The following is a 25,209-nucleotide window of genomic DNA, read 5'->3' on the forward strand; positions in this document are numbered from 1 at the left end:
GGTATCAAAATACTTGGAATTTAGACTCCTGGAATTTAATGGGGTTCAATGACAAAGTTTTTAAGGGTTTTTTTTCCCCCCCTTTTTTTTTTTTTTTTTTTTTTTTTTTTTTTTTTTTGTCTTTTTTATTTCTTCCTCCCCCCTCGGCGGAGGTCGCAGCCCGGCAGCGCTTCTCTGTGTCTCTGTGGCAGGAGGGAGCCTGCGCGCAAAATAAATCAATAAAAGTGCGGGCCCCCCCCCCGCCCCCGGCCCGCCGATGGGGGGGAAGCAGAGGGCTCTCTCCTCTTCCTCGCCAGCCCAGGGGGTGGGCATGGGGCCCATGGGCATGGCATGCACCCCTGGACCTGCTCTGCCCTCGCCCCCGTGTCCTGGGGATGCTGATGCCAGCAATATCAGCCAGGGTGATGGGAAAAGAGCCCCCTTTGTCTGCAAAGCACCCAGGGACCCTGCCTGCCCTGGGCTGGGTGCTGCCCTGGGGTGAGGCAGACTGGGGTGCAAGCCTCTTGCCCCTTCTTGACCCATCTGGCAGCCCAGGGCTGGAGCAGCTTGCTCCCACACTCCCCCAAACCCACCGCCCATTCCCTTTGTGGGCACAGGGCCGGTCCGAACAGGAGGTGCTCCCCCTTTTGCTATGGCAGGGGGGCTTCTCCACCCCAAAAATCCTGCTGCCCTGAGCAGAAAAGTGAGGAAATGTGGTGTCGGTGCAGCCAGGTCCTGCTGCCTCTTGGTTGGGCTCAGTTTCACTCACGCACCGGGACAGAGGTGGCCTAATCCTGGGGGAGCAGGGTGCCCACAGCCCCCACCTCCAGCCTTTCCCAGCCACCGTGTGCTGCCCCTTCCCGAGGTGGTGGAGTCGTGGCATCCCGCCGGCAGCCGCGTGCCAGGCACAGCCGGGACACCGCTGGCACTGCCAGAGCTGCTGGGGTGCACGGGCCCGGGGGGGTGCAGGGCCCCGGGGTGCCCCAGGAGGCAGATTAGGGTTGCTGAGGCAACGGGCAGAGAGAAAGCCCGTCTGGATGGAGGCTGCTGGGGCGCACAAGGGTGTTTGTTTTCTGTATTAAGCGCCTGAGCAAAGGGGGGGGGGGCATCAGACGGCTAATCCCCCCTCAATGCCTTCCCTCGGCGAGCGGCCGCCGCGGGGCTGGACCCTGCTCCCAGGAATGCTGATGTGCTCTGCCCCACAGGGGAGGGTGGGCTGGGGGTCCAGGGCTGGGGTGGGGGTGCACCCTGAGGAGTCAGGGCTGGGGGGTCCATCATGGGTCCATCATGGCTGGTCTCTACCACAGGCCACGGCCCCGAGGCTGCTCCTGGTCACGGCTGGACCCTGGTGCATCGTCACCTGCTGCTCGGGGACCGTGGCCCCCGCGGGATGGCTGCGGGTACAAACTGCTCTGCCACCAGTTTGGCTGCCGTGCCCTGGCAGTGCCAGCTCTCCCACCATCACCCTCCTCCCACCTGCAGCCCCCGGTGCCGGGGAGCCCGGGTGCAAGGCAGAGCATGGAGGGGCCTCCGCCAGCTCCCGCAGAAACGGACCGGCCGTGTTTAACCGGAGCTCTCACTGGCAAAGCATTTCCTCTGCTCGCAGACTCATTAGCCAGCACAGACATTCCTCTGTCCCACAGAGCAAACCATCGGCTGCAGCCTCGCTCCGTCCCGGCCTCTCCCCCCCTGTCATCGCCCCCGCGACGCCTCGCTCCTCTGCGGCCCCTGCGCCTGCCCCTTCGCCGGGATGGGGCCTGGGGTGCAGCCGTGCCACCCTGCCCGTGCTGCCCTGGCTAACCTGCCCCACCTGGCCACGCACCGGCTCCTTCCCTCTGCCCATCTGGCTGGGACGTTGGCTCCACGCTTAGCAGTGTCCCCATGGAGCCATCCCAAATGGTGCACCTGGGGCACCGAGGACCAGCGTGCCTGCAAGGGAGCACGCAGCCACGGCTGCTGGAGGCACTGCCACCCCCAACGTGGCTTGTCCCTGGAGGTGGCTTGTCCTGGGACACGGCTCATCCCGGGCGCTGGCTGTGCCAAGCCGCTGCTGAAGGTTCTCCTTCCCTGAGGGAGAGGGAAGCGGGGCTTAATGCGGGATTTAGCAGCTCTGCTGCCTCTAACCCCTGGCAGCTCTGCGCCCGGTGCCGTGCCAGGGCTCTGTGGTGGCCCCAGACTCCCAGGGGGTGAGAGACACAGCCTCGAAGACCAGCACCAAGCTGGCTGTGCTGTGCCAGCAGCTGTGAGTGAGCTGGCGAGGGCCACCGTGCCACAGCAGCACCGAGGCCTGGGTGTGCGGGCACTGCTGCGCCCAGGGGCAGCTCACGGGGTCCTGGGTTTGCTCCCCTCAAAAAAAAGCCCCGTCCCAGCCATCCTGCTGCTCCACACAGGAGGAACCAAAGAGAGGGAGGAGAAATGATCCAATCTAGGGCTGAAAAATACCTTAACTTAATTTCGGTGGGTCACGGACGTAATCGAATCAGCGCCGTGCACTGGAATATAGTTTCCATGTTTCCACAAGAGGGATAATTGTGCTCTGAAAACCAGCCCTCAGTGCTCGGCAGGAAAAATCTGCCGTGGGGGCAGGAGGGGGCCAGGGGCTGGGCTGGCGGCCGGCGCCCGCAGCGATTCTGCCGAGCAGATCCCTGTTGTGCCAGCGGCTGCGCACCACGGTGCCCCCATGGCACAGGATGCTGAGCCGTGCCAGCCACACATGCCGGGCTGTGCCACCCTGTGCTGGGGGACCAGGGTGCATCGTTCTGGCTTTGCAGGTGGTGACAAGCAGGTGAGAGGTGTCCCAGCTGGGAGGAGGATGCCGGGCGGCGAGCGGTGGTGCCGGCACAACGCGGGGCGAGCCACGGCTCCGTGTGGAGCGTGGTGCCAGATCCCAGCCTTCGGGAACATTCAGTGATGGATTAAATGCAATCTGACTACCACTGTGGGAGGTTGGAGAGAATTACTTCATACAAATGCACTTCGGAAAGTATTTAGAGTCAAATTTTCAAAAGCCCCTGAACGATTTAAGAGCCAAAATCCCATTTTCCAAAGTCACTTAAATGAGCAAGAAAAGATCAGTAAAGAAAACACGCCGGCCAGCCGGGGCCTGGCAGGGAGAGGCTGAGGTGGCCGCGGGCACAACACCCTGGAGTGGCCACTCCACTGTCACCTCAAGGTGCCAGCTCAGTCTGCAGCAGCCATCGGCCATCGGCCACCGCAGCCTTCACCCCGGGAGACAGGAGGACACATCAGCCTCTGGAGCATCCCCTGCCTCTCTGCCCCGGGAGAGGTCCCAGCAGGTCAGGGGACAGCCCCGCCAGGCTTGGGGACAGCACCTGGCTTTGCTTTTGGCCATGGGGACGCCACGGCCACCGCTGCCACCGCCGGCTCCGAGCACGGACCCCGCCGGGGCAGGAAGGGTCCCCGGCTGTAACGGGAGAAGGCAGGGCTGCAGCTGGGAACCGCATGGCTCCTTCCCTTACCCCACAACCCGCTGCTGCCTCCTAAAAGCATCTCTAGTTCCCCGTTCAGCATCCTAATGAACCGCAAGGGCAGCTGGGACCCTCCGAGGCAGCAACCACGGAGACTCGACCCCCCCAAAGAGTAAATCCCAAAGCAATTAGCTTTGCAAGCTTCGGCCGGGCTGGTGGAGGTTCCACATTCCTCGGTGGCTATAAAGCTCTTTACTGGGATTGTTTTTCTGCGTAAGCCCTGCCCGGGGTACACATGGCCGTGGCTCCGGCTCCCAGCGCCTTTGGTGCATATCATAAAAAAAACACTCTCAGCACGTTGACTTTGCTGGAGCTAAAAAGAAGCGGGTTTATACGCTTCCCCCGATAGAAAGCATAAAGGATCTGAGACAGAATTCTTGCTCCAGGATCCTTTACAATTCCTGGAGGACATTTTTGGAAAGGGAAGGGTTGTATTTACTTTGGCAGCCGGCTCCTCTCCTATATACATACGCATGGAAAAACTGCACTCACCTAACGTTTCCACGGCTCCCCTTTCTGCCGGGAGCCAGCCCAGGTGGGAGCTGGCGGCCCCGAGACCCCTGGTTGGAAACGGCACCTTTGAGTCAAAAGCCACAGAGGAGCTGAAACTTAAACCTCTCCCCTCGGTGGCCCCGGAGGCTGCTGGCCCTTCCCGGGCAAGTGCTTGCCCAGAGCCAGGGGCAGATGTGGCTGAACCCCAAATGTAGCGCTGGGGGAAATGCTGCTGTGGTTTAGGGGGGGAGGAGGAGGAGGAAGAGGGGGAAGAGGAAGGCTGCTGGGCACCACTGGTGGAGAGGGAGCGGGAGCAGGAGCAAGCGGTGTCTCCAGCCCCATGCTGCCATCAGGGTCACAGGGATAGGGGTGAGGTGGCCCCATGGCCAGCAGCAGGAGGTGCCCCATGGCCAGCAGCAGGAGGTCCCCAAGGTCTCAGCCGTGCCCTGACCCGGGGCTGTGCCACGCTCGCCGAGGTGTGGGGATGGGAGCGAGGGGTGAAGTGACCCGCGTCGCCCTTAAACACCAAATGCAAAACAGAGGCTGAAATGCTGCCGCAGGGCATCATCGCTGGAAATAGCTCCGCACGGGCCGGGGGACGCCGCCTTCACACGAGGAGCAGCAGCGTCTGCTCCTGCGCCGGCATCTCACCCCTCGCCCTGTGTGACGGCGCTGAGGGTGACAGGGAAGCCTGCCCACCCCCCTGCCATGGCACCCACGGCTCATGGTAGTGCTGGGGCAGCAATCCTGGGAGATTCCTGGTTAATAACCCCCCGGGCTGTGTTTTTCCTGAACACATTAATTCCCAGCTGCCTTCTGGGTCAGGTGTTGTGGCACTGCCCTCCTCTCCCTGGCTGCGGTCCCCCCAGGGCAGCCAGGAGCCTCAGCAAGAGCAGCCCTGCTGATGGATGCCCTTGGACATCGGGCTCCATGTCCCATTGAGTAGGGGGGAGGGAGCAAAATGAGGTTCCCCCGGGAATGGCAGGATTGGAGAGCATAAAATCAGCTGGAAAAGTGCTCCTCTCCCAGCTTCCCCACCTTCACCTGACCCAAACCAGTTCTCTGAGACAGAAGTTTGGTGGAAGCACTGGAGGGGACATCACAGTCCCAGGGTTTGCCATGGCTTAAGGTGACAGGGCTGGCACAACCAGAGCCAGGCACCATGGCTGCAGTGCCCCATGCTCGAGGTGCCCCCCACCTCCCTCCTTTCCGGGCACCTCTCCCTTCCCTGCCCCCCAGCCTTTCCATGGCTGCTGTGATTGATTCACTGACAGTGGGGTAGGAATAAATCCACTCGTTGGCACGTTGTAAATTCATCACGTGCTGGGGGCGTGCATTCCAGCCCACCATAAACACCCCTGCCTGCGAGCTAGTAAATCTGCCTCCAGAGACGGGGGGTGAAGGGTCCCAGGGGCTGCTCCATCCCAGGGCCAGGGTGACCCCCCCCCAGCACCCAGCTGTCCCTGGAGGGGGGTGGCTCAGGAGAGGAGGGTCAGGAGCAGATTCCCCCCGGCTGCTGTCACTCTCCTGGTTTGTATCCCTCCTCCCCAGGCCGTTCCTGCACCGGTGACCAGGGTGGGTGCTACCATCTTCATGCTGCTCCCATGGGTGCTGGGGACCCATCCCATGGGACAAGGGTCCTGCAGCCCATCCAGGAGCTGCCCCAGGGGTCCCATGACCCTCCTGGAGCTCACAAACAGCATGAGAGGAGGTTTGGTGCTCCCGGTGCTCTGCTGTGCTGCTGAAACGTTTATGCAGTAAACTAGTTGTAAAAGAGAAAAAAAAAAAAAAAAAAAAAGTTTTATTATCCACCAAACAGCTGCTGCTTCGTTTTATGGGGGTCATTCTCCGAGGAGGTCCGGCCGGCGGAGCAGGGGCACAAAGCCCAGGTCCTGGTGGGCTCCGGGCTCCTGGCACCCCCAGCTTGTCCCCCCCAGCCCACAGCACCCAGCTGGGCACTGAGGGGTGGGCGGCCGCGGGCGGGCACTGCCCGGGGAAGTGCACTTGTTGCTTTATGATGATTATCAGCCCCACTATTGTTGGGGCTGTCAGCAGGTCGCCCTGGGGAGGTGGCACGGGGGCCCCGCTCCGTGGGTGCCAGGGGGGGGGTCTGTGTCCCGTGGCACCCGCAGAGCTGGCGGCGAGGCCAGACGGTGCGTGAGCAGCTCCGGAGGGCAGGGCAAGGGAGCGGGGGCCCAGGCTGGTTCCCATCGCCTTCCCTGGGAGAGGAAGCCGGGGCACGGCCTCTCGTTCCCAAAGGAAGCTGCTGAGTGTTGGGGATGTGGCATCACCGGTGCCCAGAGCCACGGGGCAGGGTTGCAGGATGAGGACGCATCCGCTGCACAGAGCCTGTTCCCCCTGGAGAGTCATCTGCAGGTCTGGGCATCACCAGGGGATGGGGTCCCATGGCGGGGTGAGCATCAATGGGGACAGGCAGCCATGGGGACACGTCACCCCTTGTCCCTGGTGCTCCCCTCTGCTTTCTCCATCACTCATGCCCCCTTTGCTGGTGCCAGCGCCAGGGACGGGGCACGGGAGGCTGTGCCGCCCGCCCGAGAGCTCCCGGCAGCTCCAGCCCCCTATGAAATAATTTGTTATTTTAGTTGTAAAACAGTGAGTGGCCCCTTTCCAGGCAGCACAAGGGAAAAGCTAAATGAGCCCCGCTCCCATTAACGACTGCACCATTCAGTCAGGGGCAGGGAGTGGGTACCCACCTTCCCCTTGCCCCCTCCGCCACCCCAAGCTGTGAGGACCGAGGTAATGGTTAATTAACGGGGCTGCCACCTCTCTGAGCAGCTTTTGTGCAGGGTGAGTGTGCCAGGGCCGTGTGGGTGTGTGCAGGGCAGTGCCAGCATGTCCAGGTGTGCAGGGTGAGTGTGCCAGGGCCATGTGGGTGTGTGCAGGGCAGTGCCAGCCTGTCCAGGTGCTGGGGCTGGCACCTTTGCCATGCCTGGTGTCCCGAGGGGTCCCATGTGGCTCAGTACACACCAGCACAGGGGACAACCGTGGCTGCCCACAGCATCTCTGGTTTGCCCAGTGTGACGGCAGCCGGACCCACAGCCCAGTGCTGTGGTGGTGGGGCCGTGCCATGGGGCAGGACTGGATCCTGCTGGGAGCTCAGACTGGGAGTGCACATCACCACCGGGTCAGACTGGGAATGCAATGCCAAGGGTGAGCACTGGGCACCCCATGAGGAGGAAGAGGAGGAGGTTTAACCCTTTCCATGCCCAGGGATAGAACCTCCCTCCTGTATGTTCGGGGTGGGTGCGGTGTGGGCAGCGGGTGCTCGTGCCGGGTGAGGTGGGCAAGCTGCCACGGTGCGGTGCTGGCCGGGGCAGGGTGCAGGCAGGGCTAGCCCCAGCCAGGCAGTGGGACCAGCACACCTGGGGCTGATGGCCCCTCCAGGTGGGGGCTGCCAGCACATGCCCTATATAAGGGGCCAGAAGCCCAGCCCTGAGCTGGCTGTGTGGCTGGGGCTGCTGGACTTGGGCTCTTCCCTCTGGGTAAGGGTGGGGAATGTTGCTGTTGGGGTCTCTGGGGGTTTCTTTCTGGGCTGGTGGGGGTTTCTTTGACTCTTTCTATTCAGGGCTTTCATGATGCTGTCTTCTAGCCCAGCTCTGTGCTGGTGGCCAGGGCAGGAGCAGCCCCTGGGCTTTCCTGGACAGGGCTGAGCCTGGGCTGGGGTGGCTGTGGAGGCAGAGGCTGGCTCTGCCGATGGAAAACCCTCAGGGTTTTCCCTGCTGGAAAATCCACAAGGGACCACCTCCCTGCAGGGGTGCGAGGTCCCAGCTTGTGTATGAACAGGAGCAATGTCCTGATGCAGCCCTGGCTTCTGGCTCTGCTCGTTGGGTGAGGAGGTGGCCAGAGCACAGCCTGCCAGTGCCGGGGTGGGGAGCTGTGTGCTGGTGGGGAGCAGCCAGGACAGAGCTGGGACTGTCACTGTCCTGGGAAGCATCTGGGTGATGACCACAGCTGGGGACCAGGCTGCTGAGAAGGACTAACTGGGGTCCTGGGTGTTGGGGTCCAAGTGGTCCCTCTGAAGCGTGGCTCAGGGTGGGAGCTGAGGACCCTCCCTTGCAGGGAGCTGTGTCTGAGCAGGGGTTAAGCCCAGTGCTGCCTGTCCCTGGATACCCTGGTCCTGGCCTGGGAGCACCCACCACCCAGCTCCCAAACCTGGGTGCCCCACAGTGACCTTCCCCAGCACCAGCCGTGAGTGGGGCAGCTCGACAGCCAGCGGGGCTTGACTTTTATCCCAGCCCAAAATCAACACCCAGACTTTTCTGCAGACACTTTGGGCTGTGTGGGGGAGCCGTGGGGTGGAGAAGGGCCCTCTCCTTGATCTGCTTTTACAATAACAAAGCTGGGAGCCTGCTGGGCTGCCCTGAGCAGAGCACCCCGGCTGGGGCTCAGCTACGGGCTCCTGGTGTGCAGGGATGTGCCTGCCTGAGCCTTGATCAATTAACGTGAGTTGATAATGACTTTTTGCTGATGTGTTTTTTGGAAATCAGTCCCCTGACGTGTTCTTTCCTCTTCCCAGTGCAAATACAAGGACAAAGCTGCTGCAGTGCTCATGGGACTGGATGTGCCCCATGGACACAGGTGGGTGCTGATGGGGGGATCCTGGGTTTGTTTGCTTTGTCCTCCCTTTGCTGGGGGGATCTGGAGCAGCTAGAAACTTGGGGCCATGGTAATTCAGAACCACTGGGGACACAGGGAGGGGTGAACAAGCGGCTGGTGGGGCTGTGGGGCCAGGATCCAGCCATGCTGTGGGGCATCTGAAGCCCAGATGTCCAAACCTTGACACTCACCAGTGCAGATGGAGGTGGGACGTGGCCAGTAAATCAGCATCGCTTCACCTCTGTGCTGGGAAAACCTCCTCCCGGCCGGGCAGGGCTGCATGGACGTGTTTTCCCCACATTTCTGAGCTTCAGGGGCAGCCCCAGGAGGGGAGGTGTGGCTGGCCGGGAGCGGGGGCATTGCTCGGGGCAGGCTGTTGATGGCTTCTTGGCATCTTTCCTGGCCTCAGGGATGGGGAGACCTGATGTGCCCCCTCCTGTTGCTGCAAGCAGGAGCCCCAAGGGTGCAGCAGGGTCTGAGCATGGATCCCGCTCAGGGACCTTGACTCCCCCAGCATAAACGGTGCCAGATACAGACAAGGGGCCAACAGGGCATTTCCTCAGGGTCATTCCCTGGGGTCCCATGAGCTCTTGTGGTGATGGCAGCCCGGCCATCACTCCTGGAGTCTGTGCTGATTGCTCCCGGGCTGTGCAGGCGACACCCCTCCCTGCTGTCAGGTTTTAGACTCGAGTCCTCAAAAATGCAAAAAATGCAATGGGAATCAAGGTTGGCCTGAAGATTTTTGATCTTTTAGCAATTGCTGCAGTATTGCTGTAAGTACATCCAGATGGCTGCAGACCACACAGAGGCAGCACGCCCTGCTGCCGCTGGCAGGGCCACCTTTGGGCCACCCTGTCCCACCTCACCTGTGGTACCTGGGGACCTGGGGGGTCTTTGGGACATGTCAAGGGGCAGCGCTCGAGGATGCAGCAGGTTGAGCTGTGTTAACCCTAATGGGTGGCTGCAGGGTGACCTGTCCCTTGGGATTGGTGGCTTGTGGCTCCAAGGGATGCTGTGGCAGAGCCATCGCCTTGGCTTGTACCAGGGGCAAGGAGGCCACCTCCAGTGAAGCTTTGACAAATGTACAGGGGAGCTGAGCACTGTGTAGCTGAAGCTATAGATGACCTGCAGAGAAGTGATGCTAAACTGTGTCTCCAAACCCCTGGCTCCTGGTGTGATCCCTGCTGTGGGCTGTGATGGGCTCCTCGGTACAGCGGGTCGCTGCCCTGCTCCGTGAGCTACTTCACTGTTTATTTGGCCTGAGCATTGCTGTTGCTGAAACTTCAAATGGGAGGGGAAAAGGGTTGGTGTAATTATTACAGGTTGGCTGTTGTGTGTGGAAAGCTGGGGCAGGGCGGACCTGGGCTTGTTTTGGTGCTTTCAGTGTCCTGGAGCTGAGAAGGGAGGGATGGAGATGATGGCCACCCCCAGCAGCATGTGCCCAGGACCTTGGTGAATGCTCTGGCACTCGGGGTGCTCTCAAGGGATGCCCAGACCCTGCACATGGTGCTTCACTTTCCACGTGGGGCAGCACGGGAGAGCCACGCTCAGTGGATGTGTCCTGGCCCCACTGCGGGTGCTGCTGCCTGTTCTCCCTTCTCTGTTCCTGAGAACTGATGGGGAAGTGATGCTAAATTAGCCAGGAGGTTTGTTTTAACCCCTCACTCACTGGGCTCGTGCTCAGAGCCATGGTGGGAGTGGGGCTGGTGCCTGGATGCAGCCTGGGGTGCTGGAGGAGGCAGAGGGGTGAGGGCAGGGCTGGGGGTCCCTCCCACCCACGCGGGTTCCTCCAGAGCACCCGGTGCTGTGGCTTGTTCTTCGCAGGAGTGGGAACGTGTTTACCCAAAGCTTGCTCCTCAGGGAACAAATCTGTGGTGGCTTTCGTTGAAAAGCAAGGGCATTTCTAGGGAGATCAGAATTTCCTTTCCCAAAAGCCAGTTCCCATTTAGAAAAACATGTTTTGACCAAACAAACCGATGCCCAGTTCTCCTCTCTGTGGTCCAGCTGAGGGCAGAAGATAAAACACTAGTGATGTGAGGCAGGTTCTTTGCCTGGCTCTGGTCCTCCCCGGTGGCAGCTGAGGCAACCAGTGTTCCCCAGTGCAGGGGGGCGAGGGGCTGCCCCCAACCACTGGCCGGTATCACCCCAAAGCCTCCCTGGCTGCTGGCAAGGGGCTCACGTGGTATCTGCCAGGGATGTTCCCAGCACCCGGCGTGTTCCTCCAGCTCCTGTCCCATCACCAGGAGGAAGATCCTGGTCCTGTCCCTCTCGCCTCCTACCTCAGCCGAGCACCCATGGGCCGGTGGCTGAGCTCTCCCTCCCCTCCGCTGCCCACCAAACCGAGGAAGTCGCAACCGCAGAGCTCTTGAAAGCATTTTTTTGGTGGAGACCACCGGTACTGAGAGATTAAAATTGCTGTTGTTTCTTCCATTACTCAGCTTTCCTGAATTATGGGGTGTAATACTCAGGGAGTGGGAATAATTAGGGGAGAACAATGGCAGGCTTGAAGGCTTAAATACGCCTGTGTGGTACTCCCAGCCAGTCCAGCCTGCTGTCACATTTCTCTAGGCCTCCATTTTCCACAGCCTGTGCCAAGCCCTTTCCACTACGGGTACCCGCTCCTCGGCTTCCTCATTCCTCGGGCTCCACTCCCCAGCCCGGCTGCCCCGCTTAACGCTCTGCTCCCCGGCTCCTGGCCAGCTGGGATGCTGCAGCTCGGGGTAAGGGGATGCTGCAGCTCAGGAGGGATGCTGGAGTCTGGGGCGGGGGGATGCAGGAGCCCAGGGCGGCCCCATCACCCCTCTCCTCCCTCCGAGCTCCTCCACACCGGGCAAGCAGAGGTCCCACCAAGTCACTTCTGTGCTCGAGGAAGCCGCTGTGTTTGTCCCCTCCGCAGGGGATGCCCCTCCGGCTCCTCGGTGGCATCTTGCTCAAGTGCCTTCCCAGCAATGGCTCACCGCTGTGGGGTCGGGGGAGCAATAACGGCCCCGGCCAGGGAGCTTGGGCAAGAGGCCACGATGCCCACACTGGCCCTGGGCAGACACTGGCTCCAGCCGGGGCACGGGGGGGGCTGTGGGGGGCTCCCTGCCCAGCGGTGGGACAGGGACGTGGAGCCACAGCCTGGGGCAGAGCCGGCCCCGTGCCTGGCAACTTCTCTCCCGGCTCTTGGATGTCAGCGCTAGCGCTAATTAAAACAAAATCAATATTTTTCTGCTGGAAAAAGAGAGGTGGTTCTGGTGAGTGCTTTTCCCCGAGTTGAGCTCCCACATCTCGGCTGCCCGTGCGTGATGGGCAGGGAGAAGCCAACGGGATTCCAGGGCTGAGATGAAAGTCTGGGGCTCTGCTTTCTTCAGGGAGGGGATTGGCTTTAAATTTTCAGGTTGTTTTGCTTCTTGCTCTATGAGTTGCTTGGAAGGCTTGACTGCAGCCCCTTCCCTGCCAGCCAGCACCTAGTTCATCCTGCTTGTGGCGAGCTGCTCGCCGTGGTGGGGATGGGATGGGGGTGTGGGCTGTGTCCTGGGGGGCTCCTGCGTGGCCCCAGGTTGGTGCTATCTGTGCTGGTGGTGGCAGAGCTGGGCTGGGAGCTGGCAACGGGGAGAGGAGGAACCAACAAATGAGCTGCTCTGCCTGGCACTGCTACGGGGCAGGATGCTGTAGGTTTGGGTGGCTGCAGGAAAGATTTAATCTAGAAAGTGGCAGCTTTTGGGGGTGGCTGAGCAGGGGCTGGAGCTCCATCGTGGGGTTGGTAAAGCCCCACGGGTCAGGCCAAGCACTATGTCAAGGTGCAGACCTTAAGGATGCAGCAGGTTGAGCTGTGTTAACCCTAATGGGTGGCTGCAGGGTGACCTGTCCCTTGGGATTGGTGGCTTGTGGCTCCAAGGGATGCTGTGGCAGAGCCATCGCCTTGGCTTGTACCAGGGGCAAGGAGGCCACCTCCAGTGAAGCTTTGACAAATGTACAGGGGAGCTGAGCACTGTGTAGCTGAAGCTATAGATGACCTGCAGAGAAGTGATGCTAAACTGTGTCTCCAAACCCCTGGCTCCTGGTGTGATCCCTGCTGTGGGCTGTGATGGGCTCCTCGGTACAGCGGGTCGCTGCCCTGCTCCGTGAGCTACTTCACTGTTTATTTGGCCTGAGCATTGCTGTTGCTGAAACTTCAAATGGGAGGGGAAAAGGGTTGGTGTAATTATTACAGGTTGGCTGTTGTGTGTGGAAAGCTGGGGCAGGGCGGACCTGGGCTTGTTTTGGTGCTTTCAGTGTCCTGGAGCTGAGAAGGGAGGGATGGAGATGATGGCCACCCCCAGCAGCATGTGCCCAGGACCTTGGTGAATGCTCTGGCACTCGGGGTGCTCTCAAGGGATGCCCAGACCCTGCACATGGTGCTTCACTTTCCACGTGGGGCAGCACGGGAGAGCCACGCTCAGTGGATGTGTCCTGGCCCCACTGCGGGTGCTGCTGCCTGTTCTCCCTTCTCTGTTCCTGAGAACTGATGGGGAAGTGATGCTAAATTAGCCAGGAGGTTTGTTTTAACCCCTCACTCACTGGGCTCGTGCTCAGAGCCATGGTGGGAGTGGGGCTGGTGCCTGGATGCAGCCTGGGGTGCTGGAGGAGGCAGAGGGGTGAGGGCAGGGCTGGGGGTCCCTCCCACCCACGCGGGTTCCTCCAGAGCACCCGGTGCTGTGGCTTGTTCTTCGCAGGAGTGGGAACGTGTTTACCCAAAGCTTGCTCCTCAGGGAACAAATCTGTGGTGGCTTTCGTTGAAAAGCAAGGGCATTTCTAGGGAGATCAGAATTTCCTTTCCCAAAAGCCAGTTCCCATTTAGAAAAACATGTTTTGACCAAACAAACCGATGCCCAGTTCTCCTCTCTGTGGTCCAGCTGAGGGCAGAAGATAAAACACTAGTGATGTGAGGCAGGTTCTTTGCCTGGCTCTGGTCCTCCCCGGTGGCAGCTGAGGCAACCAGTGTTCCCCAGTGCAGGGGGGCGAGGGGCTGCCCCCAACCACTGGCCGGTATCACCCCAAAGCCTCCCTGGCTGCTGGCAAGGGGCTCAGTGGTATCTGCCAGGGATGTTCCCAGCACCCGGCGTGTTCCTCCAGCTCCTGTCCCATCACCAGGAGGAAGATCCTGGTCCTGTCCCTCTCGCCTCCTACCTCAGCCGAGCACCCATGGGCCGGTGGCTGAGCTCTCCCTCCCCTCCGCTGCCCACCAAACCGAGGAAGTCGCAACCGCAGAGCTCTTGAAAGCATTTTTTTGGTGGAGACCACCGGTACTGAGAGATTAAAATTGCTGTTGTTTCTTCCATTACTCAGCTTTCCTGAATTATGGGGTGTAATACTCAGGGAGTGGGAATAATTAGGGGAGAACAATGGCAGGCTTGAAGGCTTAAATACGCCTGTGTGGTACTCCCAGCCAGTCCAGCCTGCTGTCACATTTCTCTAGGCCTCCATTTTCCACAGCCTGTGCCAAGCCCTTTCCACTACGGGTACCCGCTCCTCGGCTTCCTCATTCCTCGGGCTCCACTCCCCAGCCCGGCTGCCCCGCTTAACGCTCTGCTCCCCGGCTCCTGGCCAGCTGGGATGCTGGAGCCCGGGGTAAGGGGATGCTGCAGCTCAGGAGGGATGCTGGAGTGTGGGGCGGGGGGATGCAGGAGCCCAGGGTGGCCCCATCACCCCTCTCCTCCCTCCGAGCTCCTCCACACCGGGCAAGCAGAGGTCCCACCAAGTCACTTCTGTGCTCGAGGAAGCCGCTGTGTTTGTCCCCTCCGCAGGGGATGCCCCTCCGGCTCCTCGGTGGCATCTTGCTCAAGTGCCTTCCCAGCAATGGCTCACCGCTGTGGGGTCGGGGGAGCAATAACGGCCCCGGCCAGGGAGCTTGGGCAAGAGGCCACGATGCCCACACTGGCCCTGGGCAGACACTGGCTCCAGCCGGGGCACGGGGGGGGCTGTGGGGGGCTCCCTGCCCAGCGGTGGGACAGGGACGTGGAGCCACAGCCTGGGGCAGAGCCGGCCCCGTGCCTGGCAACTTCTCTCCCGGCTCTTGGATGTCAGCGCTAGCGCTAATTAAAACAAAATCAATATTTTTCTGCTGGAAAAAGAGAGGTGGTTCTGGTGAGTGCTTTTCCCCGAGTTGAGCTCCCACATCTCGGCTGCCCGCGCGTGACGGGCAGGGAGAAGCCAACGGGATCCCGGGGCTGAGATGAAAGTCTGGGGCTCTGCTTTCTTCAGGGAGGGGATTGGCTTTAAATTTTCAGGTTGTTTTGCTTCTTGCTCTATTAATTGCTTGGAAGGCTTGACTGCAGCCCCTTCCCTGCCAGCCAGCACCTAGTTCATCCTGCTTGTGGCGAGCTGCTCGCCGTGGTGGGGATGGGATGGGGGTGTGGGCTGTGTCCTGGGGGGCTCCTGCGTGGCCCCAGGTTGGTGCTATCTGTGCTGGTGGTGGCAGAGCTGGGCTGGGAGCTGGCAACGGGGAGAGGAGGAACCAACAAATGAGCTGCTCTGCCTGGCACTGCTACGGGGCAGGATGCTGTAGGTTTGGGTGGCTGCAGGAAAGATTTAATCTAGAAAGTGGCAGCTTTTGGGGGTGGCTGAGCAGGGGCTGGAGCTCCATCGTGGGGTTGGTAAAGCCCCACGGGTCAGGCCAAGCACAGCGGGGATGGGCTGAGGGCAGCTCGTGCCCTGGGAGGGGTTAGATGCCCTTTGGAAGCCTGCCTTGCTGCAGCTCAGGGGAAGGCAGACCGTTCCAGCAGCTCCCTTCCCTGGAAGCCACAATTAAAACTATTTTAAAAGAAAACAAACATTTCTCATCAGAATGCCTGTTTGTTCCTGGCCTGCAGCGGAGGGGCTTGTCGCGGGCCAAGGCTGCTCAACACCAGCAGCTTCCCAGGCTGCCCCCAGGGCCAACCCGCCCCAGCTGGGAGCTCTGGCTGCCTTTGGAAAATCAGCCCTTGGAAACTTTTTGCACCTTCTGTAGGAAAAGGCTGGGCTGGTTCTGCCCGGGGTCTTTGTGTTTGGGGTGGCAGTGAGCTCGTGGCCCCAGTGTTTGTGGGGGACGGCTGTACCCCGTCCTGTGGGCACCCCCGTGCCGTGTCCCGGTGCCACATCCTGCGCCGCCGGGCAGCGGGGGGACGGTGCTGCTGCTGCCGGCAGGACAATAGCGGCTGTGGTTTTAATTATTGGGGTTTAGTTGTGTGGAGCGGAACGAGAAACTGAGAGCAGTGAAACCGCAGGGAGAAAGGCAGAAAGGCTGGTCTCTGGCCGGCTGCCTGGCGGGAGCCATGGAGGGGGCGGCTGGACCGTCCCGCGGCCGGGGCAGCACCGGTGTCCTCACTGGGTCACAGCACCGGGGCAGGGAGGATGGCTCGGCTGGTGTCAGCCTCTTCTGCGACTGTTGTGCTGTCACCCAGGGCTGTCCCTTCCCCTCACAGCTTGACACAGCTCAGGAACAGCGTGGCGAGTAGGGCCCGAGAGGTGATTGTCCCCCTGTACTCGGCACTGGTGAGTACTGTGTCCGGTTTTGGGCCCCCTACCATAAAAAAGACATTGAGGTGCTGGAGCGGGTCCAGAGAAGGGTGACAAAGCTGGTGAGGGGTCTGGAGAATAAGTCTTATGAGGAGAGGCTGAGGGAACTGGGGTTATTCAGCCTGGAGAAGAGGAGGCTGAGGGGAGACCTTATTGCTCTCTACAACTCCCTGAAAGGAGGGTGTAGAGAGATGGGGGTCGGTCTCTTTTCTCAAGTCACAGGCGACAGGACAAGAGGAAATGGCCTCAAGTTACACCAGGGGAGGTTCAGGCTGGATATTAGGAAAAAATTTTTCACGGAAAGGGTTCTCAGCCATTGGAATGGGCTGCCCAGGGAGGTGGTGGAGGCCCCATCCCTGAAGGTGTTCAAAAGCCGGGTTGATGTAGTGCTGGGAGGTCTGGTTTAGTGATGATGCTCCTTGTTTGTTGTGTGGGTGTCTATTTTTGTCAGTGAGGTTGACGGTTGGACAAGATGATCTTTAAGGTCCCTTCCAACCTAGAAGATTCTGTGATTCTGTGACATGAGCCACCTAAAGTGCCACGTATGGAAGCAAAGCACCATGCAGGATGCAGGAGCAGGGACCTGACCAGGTGCAGGGGAAGGGGGATGCTGAGACTGGACACCCCTCGTCCCTGCACGTGCTGCCAGTGCCAGTCTGTGCTTGGGAGCAGGGATGTTTCTCCCTGTGTTTCTGTTCACCCAGGGCTTTAGCAGACGCCTTCGCTGCAGTGAGAGTTTCAAAGGGCTGGAGCAGCTCCGCAGCCGGGCAGAGCGTGGGAGGAGGGTGCCTGTCCCGCTTAGGAAACACAGAACAATAAAAGAGGAACAATGGAGCCTCCTTCCTTTCACCCGAAATACCAAACGCCACCAAACTGTGGCAGAGCTCCCAGCAGCGCTGCTGGGACAGCGCTCGTCCCACCCTGCAGAAACCTCCTCCTCCTCTTCCTCGTCTCTGGCACGGGATGCTGCAGGAGGGCGGGTGCCAAGGAGCATCGCCAAAGGGCTGCCCTGACCCGTCGCTGTTGCTGGTGGGCATTCCCAGCTTTGGAAACCATGTTTGGGCCAGGGCGGTGTTTTTGCAGCATGGCTGTGCTTTGGGAAAGGATTTTGCAAACTGCCTGGGCTCCCTGCGTCAGCTCAATGTGCTTCACAGCCAGCCCAGGGGCTGGGAAGGTTTATAAAAGCATCCCCATACCCAAACTTGCCAGGCTGTTATCAGGCAGGGAACACATTTCTGTGGTTCCCAGGTGGTGCCAGGCGCGGGGAGATGCTTGGCCAGAGCTGGGAGAGCTGGGGCAGGGACAGAGCTGTGCCCTGGCTGGAACCCACACCCCGAGCATCCTCTTGCTCATCCCTCATGCTGCCGGTGGCTGGCAGTTTTTCAATGCGTGGGCACTTGGGGACATGGGGCTGAGCATCCTGGGCATGTGGGGCTGGAGGAGGCTGTTTGGGCTGGTGAGGAGACGGTGCCAGCCTGGCACTGCCCATACCCTGGCTGCTTGGTGTCGCTGGCACTGTGCCAGCCCTGCTGAGGAGCTGCCATCCCCGCTCCCTCACGAGTGAAATCTCCTTCTCACGGCTCCAGCGAGCGGCGGGCGCCCCGGCCAAGCACATCTGGCTGAAAGCTGTGGGAGCTGCCCCGGCAATGAGGACACCAGTCCGGAAACTCTTCCCTCCTGGAGAGATTCCCCCATCCCCAGCTGGGCTCCTCTCCCGGCACCATCCCTGCCCCATCAGCGGGTGCCGGGCCATGGGGTCTGCAGAGGGAGGGTGCCCGGGGCTGCCCCCCCCACGCCCCTGGTTTTTAGGTGGTGGGAGAGGGGCTGGGAGCTCTGTGTACCCCCAGTGAGGGGAGAAGGGACAGCCCAGCCCCGGGATGGTGTGATGGGGGGACACGGGTGCTGTCGGTGCGGAGCGTGGCCGGGCTTGTCACCAGCTCCGCTGCAGCCGAAACACCCTGGGGCTGTGCAGTCAGAGCAGGGTGGCAGGAAAAGCAGAGCAGGAGCACCTGGGGTGATAAATTGGTTCAAGTGAGATCCTGGTAAGTCACACCTGGGGTGGGAGTTCAGCTCCCATCGGTGAGCACTCGGGACACGTTCCTGCTCAGCATCGCCCAAAGTCCTGCTCTCCCATGGGAGAAAATGCAGCTTGAGGGAGGCAAAGGCTGGAAAAGCTCCTTCCACCCTCTGCGGGCACCGCTGCCAATGAAGCTCCCTGGACCCATTGCTCTGGGAGCCCGGGATGGGGTCGGGATGTGGCACCGTGGCTGGGAGCCACGGTCTGGGTGATGCAGGGTCCATCTGCTGCCATCATGGGGTGGCCAAGTGGCCAGTGTGGGCGGGCAGGGGCCGGGCACGGTGGGGAGGGGGGGGTTTCACCCTGTGTGCCACCATCTGCCGGGGTCTGGCAGCATTGCTCTCCGGCAGCGCCCCCACCCCGTGTCCCCCCCCCCCTCGACTTGTCCCTATTGTCATCTCTAATGGCAGGAGGAGATATGAAAAGGCTGAAAGTCGCCTCTTTCCCTGCCAGGTTAAATCGTTCCCCAGGAATGTCTATTATTCCCACAAGTCAACTTTCCCCTTCGCGGTATGTGTCCAGGGGTCAGGCCTGGCACTACATGAAAGTGGAGGGTATTCAATAACCTAGAGCCGTGGAAAGGCTGGAGTCCAACTCCAACCATGTTGAGGGTTTTATTGATGCAGCATGCCTTTCCCCATTTGTTTCCTATAAACAGCACATGGTAATATTTAGTAGGTTTCAAACAGAGCTTTTTGCATATTCTCCCTCGTCTACAATGAGCTACTCGGTAGTAGACAGTTTTAATTTACTTAATGCAATTTTTGCTTTTTGTTCTTCCAGAGGGTCTGGGCTGGTTTTGACCCAGTCGCCCCAGCAAATTACGGCGCAGCTCCCTAGTTCCCGGGGGCGGGGGTGGGGTGACAGGGGGACCCCGGGACCCGCTCCCTGCGGGGGCTGAAGGAGGGGGAGGCCCCGGGGTGAGCTCACCAGTGCACAATCCCCCCCTTTTAGCTGCAACGTCAGCGAGGAGGAGACGGGCCCCCTTCCCCTGGGACAGTCCCCGGGGGCAGCCACTGCCCAGGGCTGTCTCAGGGCTCTTTGGGGCCACTCTGGCTGGCAAAGCCTGGCTTTTGTCACCGGCCGGGCTGGTGACACGTGATGCTCGCCAGCCCCGGCCAAAAAGAAAAGCCACTTTATTGCAAAAGCTGCTGTTTCCCCATCCCTGGGGGTGGGAGCAGCCCTGGGTGTTTCGTGTGAGGATGTGGGGTGCCCCCCAGCGCAGGGGGATGCAGCCCCCACGCTGAGTGGGGACGGGTGGGGGGACACACAGGGCACAGATGCCTCCCGAGGTGACTTTTTGCTGCTATTAATGACCACAAAAGGACATCTTGGCTCTCTCCACCACAGCCTGCCTTGGGCTGGCAGCAGCGAGCCCCCGCTAACGAACCCCCACGGGTATTCCCGGGGCAGGGCAAGGCCATCCTCAAACAAGCAGGCATTGACTGGGCTTCCCCAGCGCTGCCCCTCAGCCCTCCGAGTCCCACCCCCGGCCACGATCCCTCCGTGCGCTGAATATTGGGCAGTTTTTGGCCGTCAGACATTCCTGGTGCAGCGCTGCCATCGCCCTGCCAGCCCGGGCACCCCCCACACCAGCACCCACAGCACCAGGGAAAAGCAAGAGGAAACCAAAGAGTCGACACCGGGATTCTTTTAATGCGATCGCTTTTAAAATGCAGCCTTAAAATGAGTTATAATGGTCAACGATGGCAAACAAGAGATGGTTTTATCTCTGCAACACGGCCGGGTGGCACCTCTGCCTCCAAAACCCATCAGTTGCTGCTGCTCCTCTGGGTTGTTCTCCAACTGCTCTGACAGCTGCCCCTTCGCTGGACACCCCAACCCTCCCACCAAAGGGACTCGGGGGAGGAAAAAAGGGATGGGGTGATCCAGCCAGTGTCCAGAGGACCCAGCGTTCATCTGGAGAACCTAAACGAGCAGCAGCACAAGCTGGAGCTCTCTCTGAGCTCTCTCTCTCACCTTACACTCAGGCACACGCCTACGGAGGTGTCCGAGCTCCCGGGGGAGTGAGGGGGAGCATCAACCTGAAGCTCCAGATCACCTCGGTGGGTCTGTGCCTTCATGCTTTGTAAAGTGACCTCAGAACTGTGTTTCCCGGCTGGACGGGTTGGCAGAGGAAGCTGATTTGCCACTATCTTGCTCTTTGAGATCTAATACTACGTTGTGTATTTATTTAAGGAGCAGCAGGCGGCACAGCCTGCCTGAGCCCGCCAACCTGAGCAACACGGGGAGCTCTGCTGTAGCCTAAACATCTGTGAGAGCACACAGGACATACCCCAGCACCACCTCCACACAGTGTTTACAGACCGTATGGGGGGAGCAGGCTCTACCTGCTGAAACACATTTAATACCACCCAGTCCTTAGTCTGAGCTTTGGGGTTTTGTTCCCTGGACCTGCCCCACGACCCCTGGGCTGTACTCGCTGCAGACCCCAGGGGGGTGACACAAACTGCATTTTTCCTGCATTTCACACCAACCTCCCGAATGTCCCAGTGCTGGTGATGCCACTGCTCTCCCACAACAGGAAACCCCTGGATGCCAGTGTCCAAACACATCTCCCAAGTCACCCTTTTTTATCAAGCTTGCATTTTACTAGTAACTTCAGAATCAAACGCAGTTTGTTCTACAGAAATACTACGTGCTTATCTCAGAATTAATTTTAAACTCCTCTCTTTTTTTTTTTTTTTGACAGCATGTAGCAGTGAATCAGTGGGCTCTCACAGCTTGTGTCTCCAATTCTGGTAATAAAAGATGGATTCAGATTTGAACAGACGGGAGCTTGTCTGCAGTCTGAGCAGGAGTTCTCACCCAACAAAACGTGACAATTAGAAACGGAGCGTAGAAAGAGTCCCTGGGGAAATATGAAAGAGGCATCACCTATGAAAAAGCTTCAGAATGAACCTGTGAAATAAACAGCAACCAGACACCTGTCTTCTACAGAAGGTGGAAGTACCAGTAGAAGAATATAATTACATCTTAAACAGTCACTCTGAATGTACAGGGGCACTAGATCCCTACAGATCTGTGAGGAGCGGCCGCACCCCGCTGGTCCCCACCAGTCCCAAGGGCAGACTGGGCTGTGAGTCACTCTTCACCAGCTGGAAGATTGTCTTCAATCCGCCTGATGAACTTCATCCTTATTTCTGTGACACTATCACCCTTCAGCGTGTCCTGGACAAACTTCACATCGACAGCCATCTGAACCTGGGAAGAGGAAAGAAGAGCCGTTACCTCCCTTCGACAGCAGCTTCTCCAGGAGCTGTGAGGCACCAGCTTAAGGACCCTGAGGACACAACACAACGCAGAACTCCACAGAAGCACACACCTTTTTTCAAGACCCCACCCTCCTTGTCCACCGTGGCCTTCATGGTGGAAAGCAGGCACCTTACCTCAGCAAAGTACCTCCTACAAAATAATCAAGCCTAAATAGAGACTCCTACATTTGAGACACAGCTGTGCTCTTGTTCCAGCAAATTCCCAACTGGGGCTCACAGCAGTTACAAAGTGAGGGTGTTGAAGCTTCTTAAAAATCCAAGGAGACACTAATGCCTGCACTTGGGTCTGAAGAGTAAGGGGCTTGGTCAGCACCTCTGGGACTCACAGCAGCCGAGTGCTCCTGTAACCCTGCTCTTCTAGGAATGGATTTTGAGTCCAAAGCAAACACAGACTGGACATTAAAGTATCTGCTGATACCTCGGTCATTCACATCTCCGTCTCTCTGGAAGAGAAGATGTTGACTCACCATTTCCAGGGCACCTCGCAGCACTCCACACAGCAGGTTGGAGTAGATGAGAGATGAGTGGTTGTCGGGGAGCTCAACGAAGTCCACCAAGGGGTTATTCTCCAAGATCAGGGAGAACTCGTCGCCTCCAGGACTCCAGTTGGTGATGCTCGGAGTGATGCCCAGGTACATTTTAAATGCTATCTGTTATGGCAAACAGAGTATGAACCTCCCATGAAGCAACAGCACAGCTTTGATCTCCATCAAATCACTAGAGGGTTTTGAAAGCACTCATTTCTCCCATTTCCCACCAGTCAGCACCAGTCAGGGATCTAATTCTCTCTTTTTCCTCCCCAAAACCTCAGTCAAACTCTCAGAACAGTCCTGGGAGTAGCAAAGGCTCTAATCCTCACATGCAAAACCGGCCAAAGCCGTGCTTTGACAATTACCTTTGCAATAACATCTGCAGTTTCACGGAAATCGTGGCACCTTCCGACATTGGACCGGGCCAGAAAGTCCTCTATCAACCGAACCCCGATGTTGTAACCCCTGTGAACATACCAAGGAGCAACAGCTACAGCGTGGGACGAGCGTAACTTTAGAAAGCAAGCTGATGTTTATAAAAGAGTATGGAGAAAAAAAAATAACATTTAGATCTGAGAAATATCAGTGTTAAATAAAATCTAGTCTGCCAGGCTTTTGTTCTTCCTGCAGCAGCCAGAGGGGCCACACTGCCACCCCCAGCTCCCACCAGGCTCCACGGCAGCAGATCCACTCACATTTTATCAAGCTGCTTGTTGACATCCTCGTCGTTCTCGTAGTCCTTGCACAGCTGGGTGACCAGAGCGCCGTACGTCAGCGTGAAGAGCTCCGAGTTCTAGACAAGAGGCAAAAAGGATTTAGCACAAACCAAGGAGAGAAGTGAGGGAGCTCTGCTGCATCTGTGTCCGGCGCTGCTGCCCTCGGCCTGGAGAGGGGGGACAGGAACCTGCTGTCTCAAAGGAATTTGCTACTTAATAAGGAGGGATCCCCGTTTGCGTCAGTCTCCTTGGAAAGAGAAATCCTCTTTGACTAGGAAGGACTGAGCACTTTCTTTCTCTCCCTCTCTCTGCACACACAGCGCTTCCCAGAACATGTCCAGAACCTGCTGCTAATTAGCATCTCTCTGCTTTAACGAGCACATCCCCAGATAACTGGAATGACACCTCCAGGGCATTTTGTGTGCTACTGCCCACCTCCTGGATGGCCACACGTGCAGTTGCCGGGGACCTGAATTTATTTCAGCCACTGACCTAGAGACAAAACTGCCCCAAACTGCTGTTATCCGTGTTCTGTGAACACACTGCAAATGGGCAACGCTCCTCAGGCCCCATTTCTGCTCCTTTCCACAGGACAAAAAACGCTCCTCCATTTACAGATTTATTACATTCTGCTACCAAGTGAAAAAACAAGACTCATCTGGTCCCCAGAAGGTTATCTAGGCACATCATTTGCTTCATATATTAACATCAGCTCCTCAGACCCAGAAGAGGGACAGCAAGGACGATTTCGGGTCAGGTCAGCAGATCTGCGCTGTGCACATCACTCCCTGTGCCTGGCAAGGACCAGTCACTTGGGCTTTCTCTGCAGAGTTGCCACATTTGCAGAAAAACGCCCCGGGGGGCCCAGCCACCGCTGTCACCCCTCCTCAGACACCCTCAGGGCATTTTCTTAAGAGCCATTAAGCGCTCAGTGATTACACGGTCATTAAAGGCTGCAAAACAAAAAGCTACATCAGGCTTTAGCTTTTCACAGAACCTGAAGGAATTGTTTTCAGGAATAAACCGTCATAATTTATTTCTGTTTTCAGTTTTAGCATTCAGAAACATGACAGAGAGTCTAATCTCGGATTAAAAGCCTATCACCTACCATGAGATGCATAGATGCAGAAGGTGAAATGAATGGCAAATACCAATACTAGAGAATGAAAGCAGCAGGCAGGCAGAAAGGAAGGGAAAAGAGACAACATCAGAGTTAAGTGACAACACTGATTGCACTTCATTCTACAGAAGATTACACAAAGCAAGACAAACAACCGCAGGGAGGAACCACTCCCAAAAGGGAAACAATAGAGAATGGGATTGTTAGAAGACACAGGGAATTCCACCTTGTTATTGCAAGCACCCGAAAAGGACCAGTCAGGCTCCTTGGAATTTTTGTCCGATTTTAATCTAAAGAATTGACACATTCTTTGTTGCCTTTTTTTTTTTTTTTTTTTGCTTTTATCTCAGAAAGCTAAAGGTTGCATAAGGTCACATCACTCAAGAGCAAAGGACAAGGTGGAAATCTCCTGCAGCTGAACTGGCAGAGTCAGAGAGACATTTGGCAGAGAATTTAACAAACGTGCAAAAAAGGTTACGCTATTTTGAAGGATTTCAGTAGTTTTAGTAAAGACAAGGCTTGGCAGCAGCCAGAGAGAGTAGGGGTGAATGGATGGAGGAAATCCAGCTGTTTCCAGTCCAGGGTGTTGTCATTGACTGTGCAAAGCCATGAAACCCTCACCTGCTGTCACCAGCCCGAGGCTGCAAACCCAGGGCTGGGCACTGCTATTGCTTGAGACGCTGCTATTTGGGTAACTTTAAGATGTTATAACCAGGCAAACTTCTAAATTCATATCGGTAAACAAACTCTTCATTTTCAGCCAATCTAAGGGAGTTAAAGTGCGCGATACTTTTCCTTTTTTTTTAATTTTTATTTTCATACTGCAGACTAATGTATAGTCTCATGACTGTAGCCGTTCTGTGGCTACATCCCCAGCATCCCAAGGGAGTAACACCCGTCCCTTACAGAAAAGGCAGGGGATTTAAGGGGCTGAGCGGCGGGTGGTGCGGAGGGGGCAGGGGCAGCGGGGCCACAACCAGCCCCTCGATGGGGAAGGAGGAAAAACCACATTTGATGATTTTATTACTTGCTTTCCAACACCGCACCCGGGACGGACGGGTCAGGCCCCAGCCCCGCAGTTCTGCTCCCTCTGCCCCGTTCCCGAGCCCAGCCGGTACCGCGGGGTCCCTCGGACGAGAGAAGCCTTTGCGTTCCGGCTGTCACGTCTCCGTGAACCGAGTGTCCCGCTCCCGGGGGATCCCGGCCCCGCCGCCCCCCGCCCTGCCCGGCAGCTGTACTACCGGAGGCTCTAGGCCGCCCCGGTTCCCGGGCCGTGGCGGGTCCCGCAGCACCCGAGGTGCGGGTCGCCCCGCGTCCCCCCGCTCCGCACCAGCCGCCGGGGAAGGCGGAGGGGCCGGTCCCGCCGATCCCCTCCC

General features: G+C 58.5%; 1 protein-coding gene across 1 annotated transcript; it reads right to left on the minus strand.

The window, feature by feature from the left end:
- Positions 1-19,807: 19,807 nt before the first annotated feature.
- Positions 19,808-24,133, minus strand: TRAPPC3 (trafficking protein particle complex 3). The gene is made up of 5 exons (XM_014946588.1): positions 23,822-24,133; positions 22,693-22,790; positions 22,363-22,462; positions 21,935-22,117; positions 19,808-21,396 (listed from the first exon to the last, which is right to left on the minus strand). The coding sequence occupies exons 1-5, from the start codon at positions 23,831-23,833 to the stop codon at positions 21,277-21,279; spliced, it is 513 nt and encodes a 170-aa protein (XP_014802074.1). The 5' UTR covers positions 23,834-24,133; the 3' UTR covers positions 19,808-21,276.
- Positions 24,134-25,209: the final 1,076 nt, after the last annotated feature.

Source organism: Calidris pugnax, unplaced genomic scaffold (genome assembly GCF_001431845.1).
Source record: "Calidris pugnax isolate Ruff unplaced genomic scaffold, ASM143184v1 scaffold113, whole genome shotgun sequence".
Classification (NCBI taxonomy): domain Eukaryota; kingdom Metazoa; phylum Chordata; class Aves; order Charadriiformes; family Scolopacidae; genus Calidris; species Calidris pugnax.

What these genes read in the sequence shown, in the direction of transcription:
- TRAPPC3 (XM_014946588.1), bottom strand. An exon ending in AACAAGCAGCTTGATAAAAT is followed by an intron (nt 22,463 to 22,692) that starts GTGAGTGGATCT and finishes GTATGTTCACAG; the next exon opens with GGGTTACAACATCGGGGTTC. An exon ending in TGCGAGGTGCCCTGGAAATG is followed by an intron (nt 21,397 to 21,934) that starts GTGAGTCAACAT and finishes TCCTCTTCCCAG; the next exon opens with GTTCAGATGGCTGTCGATGT.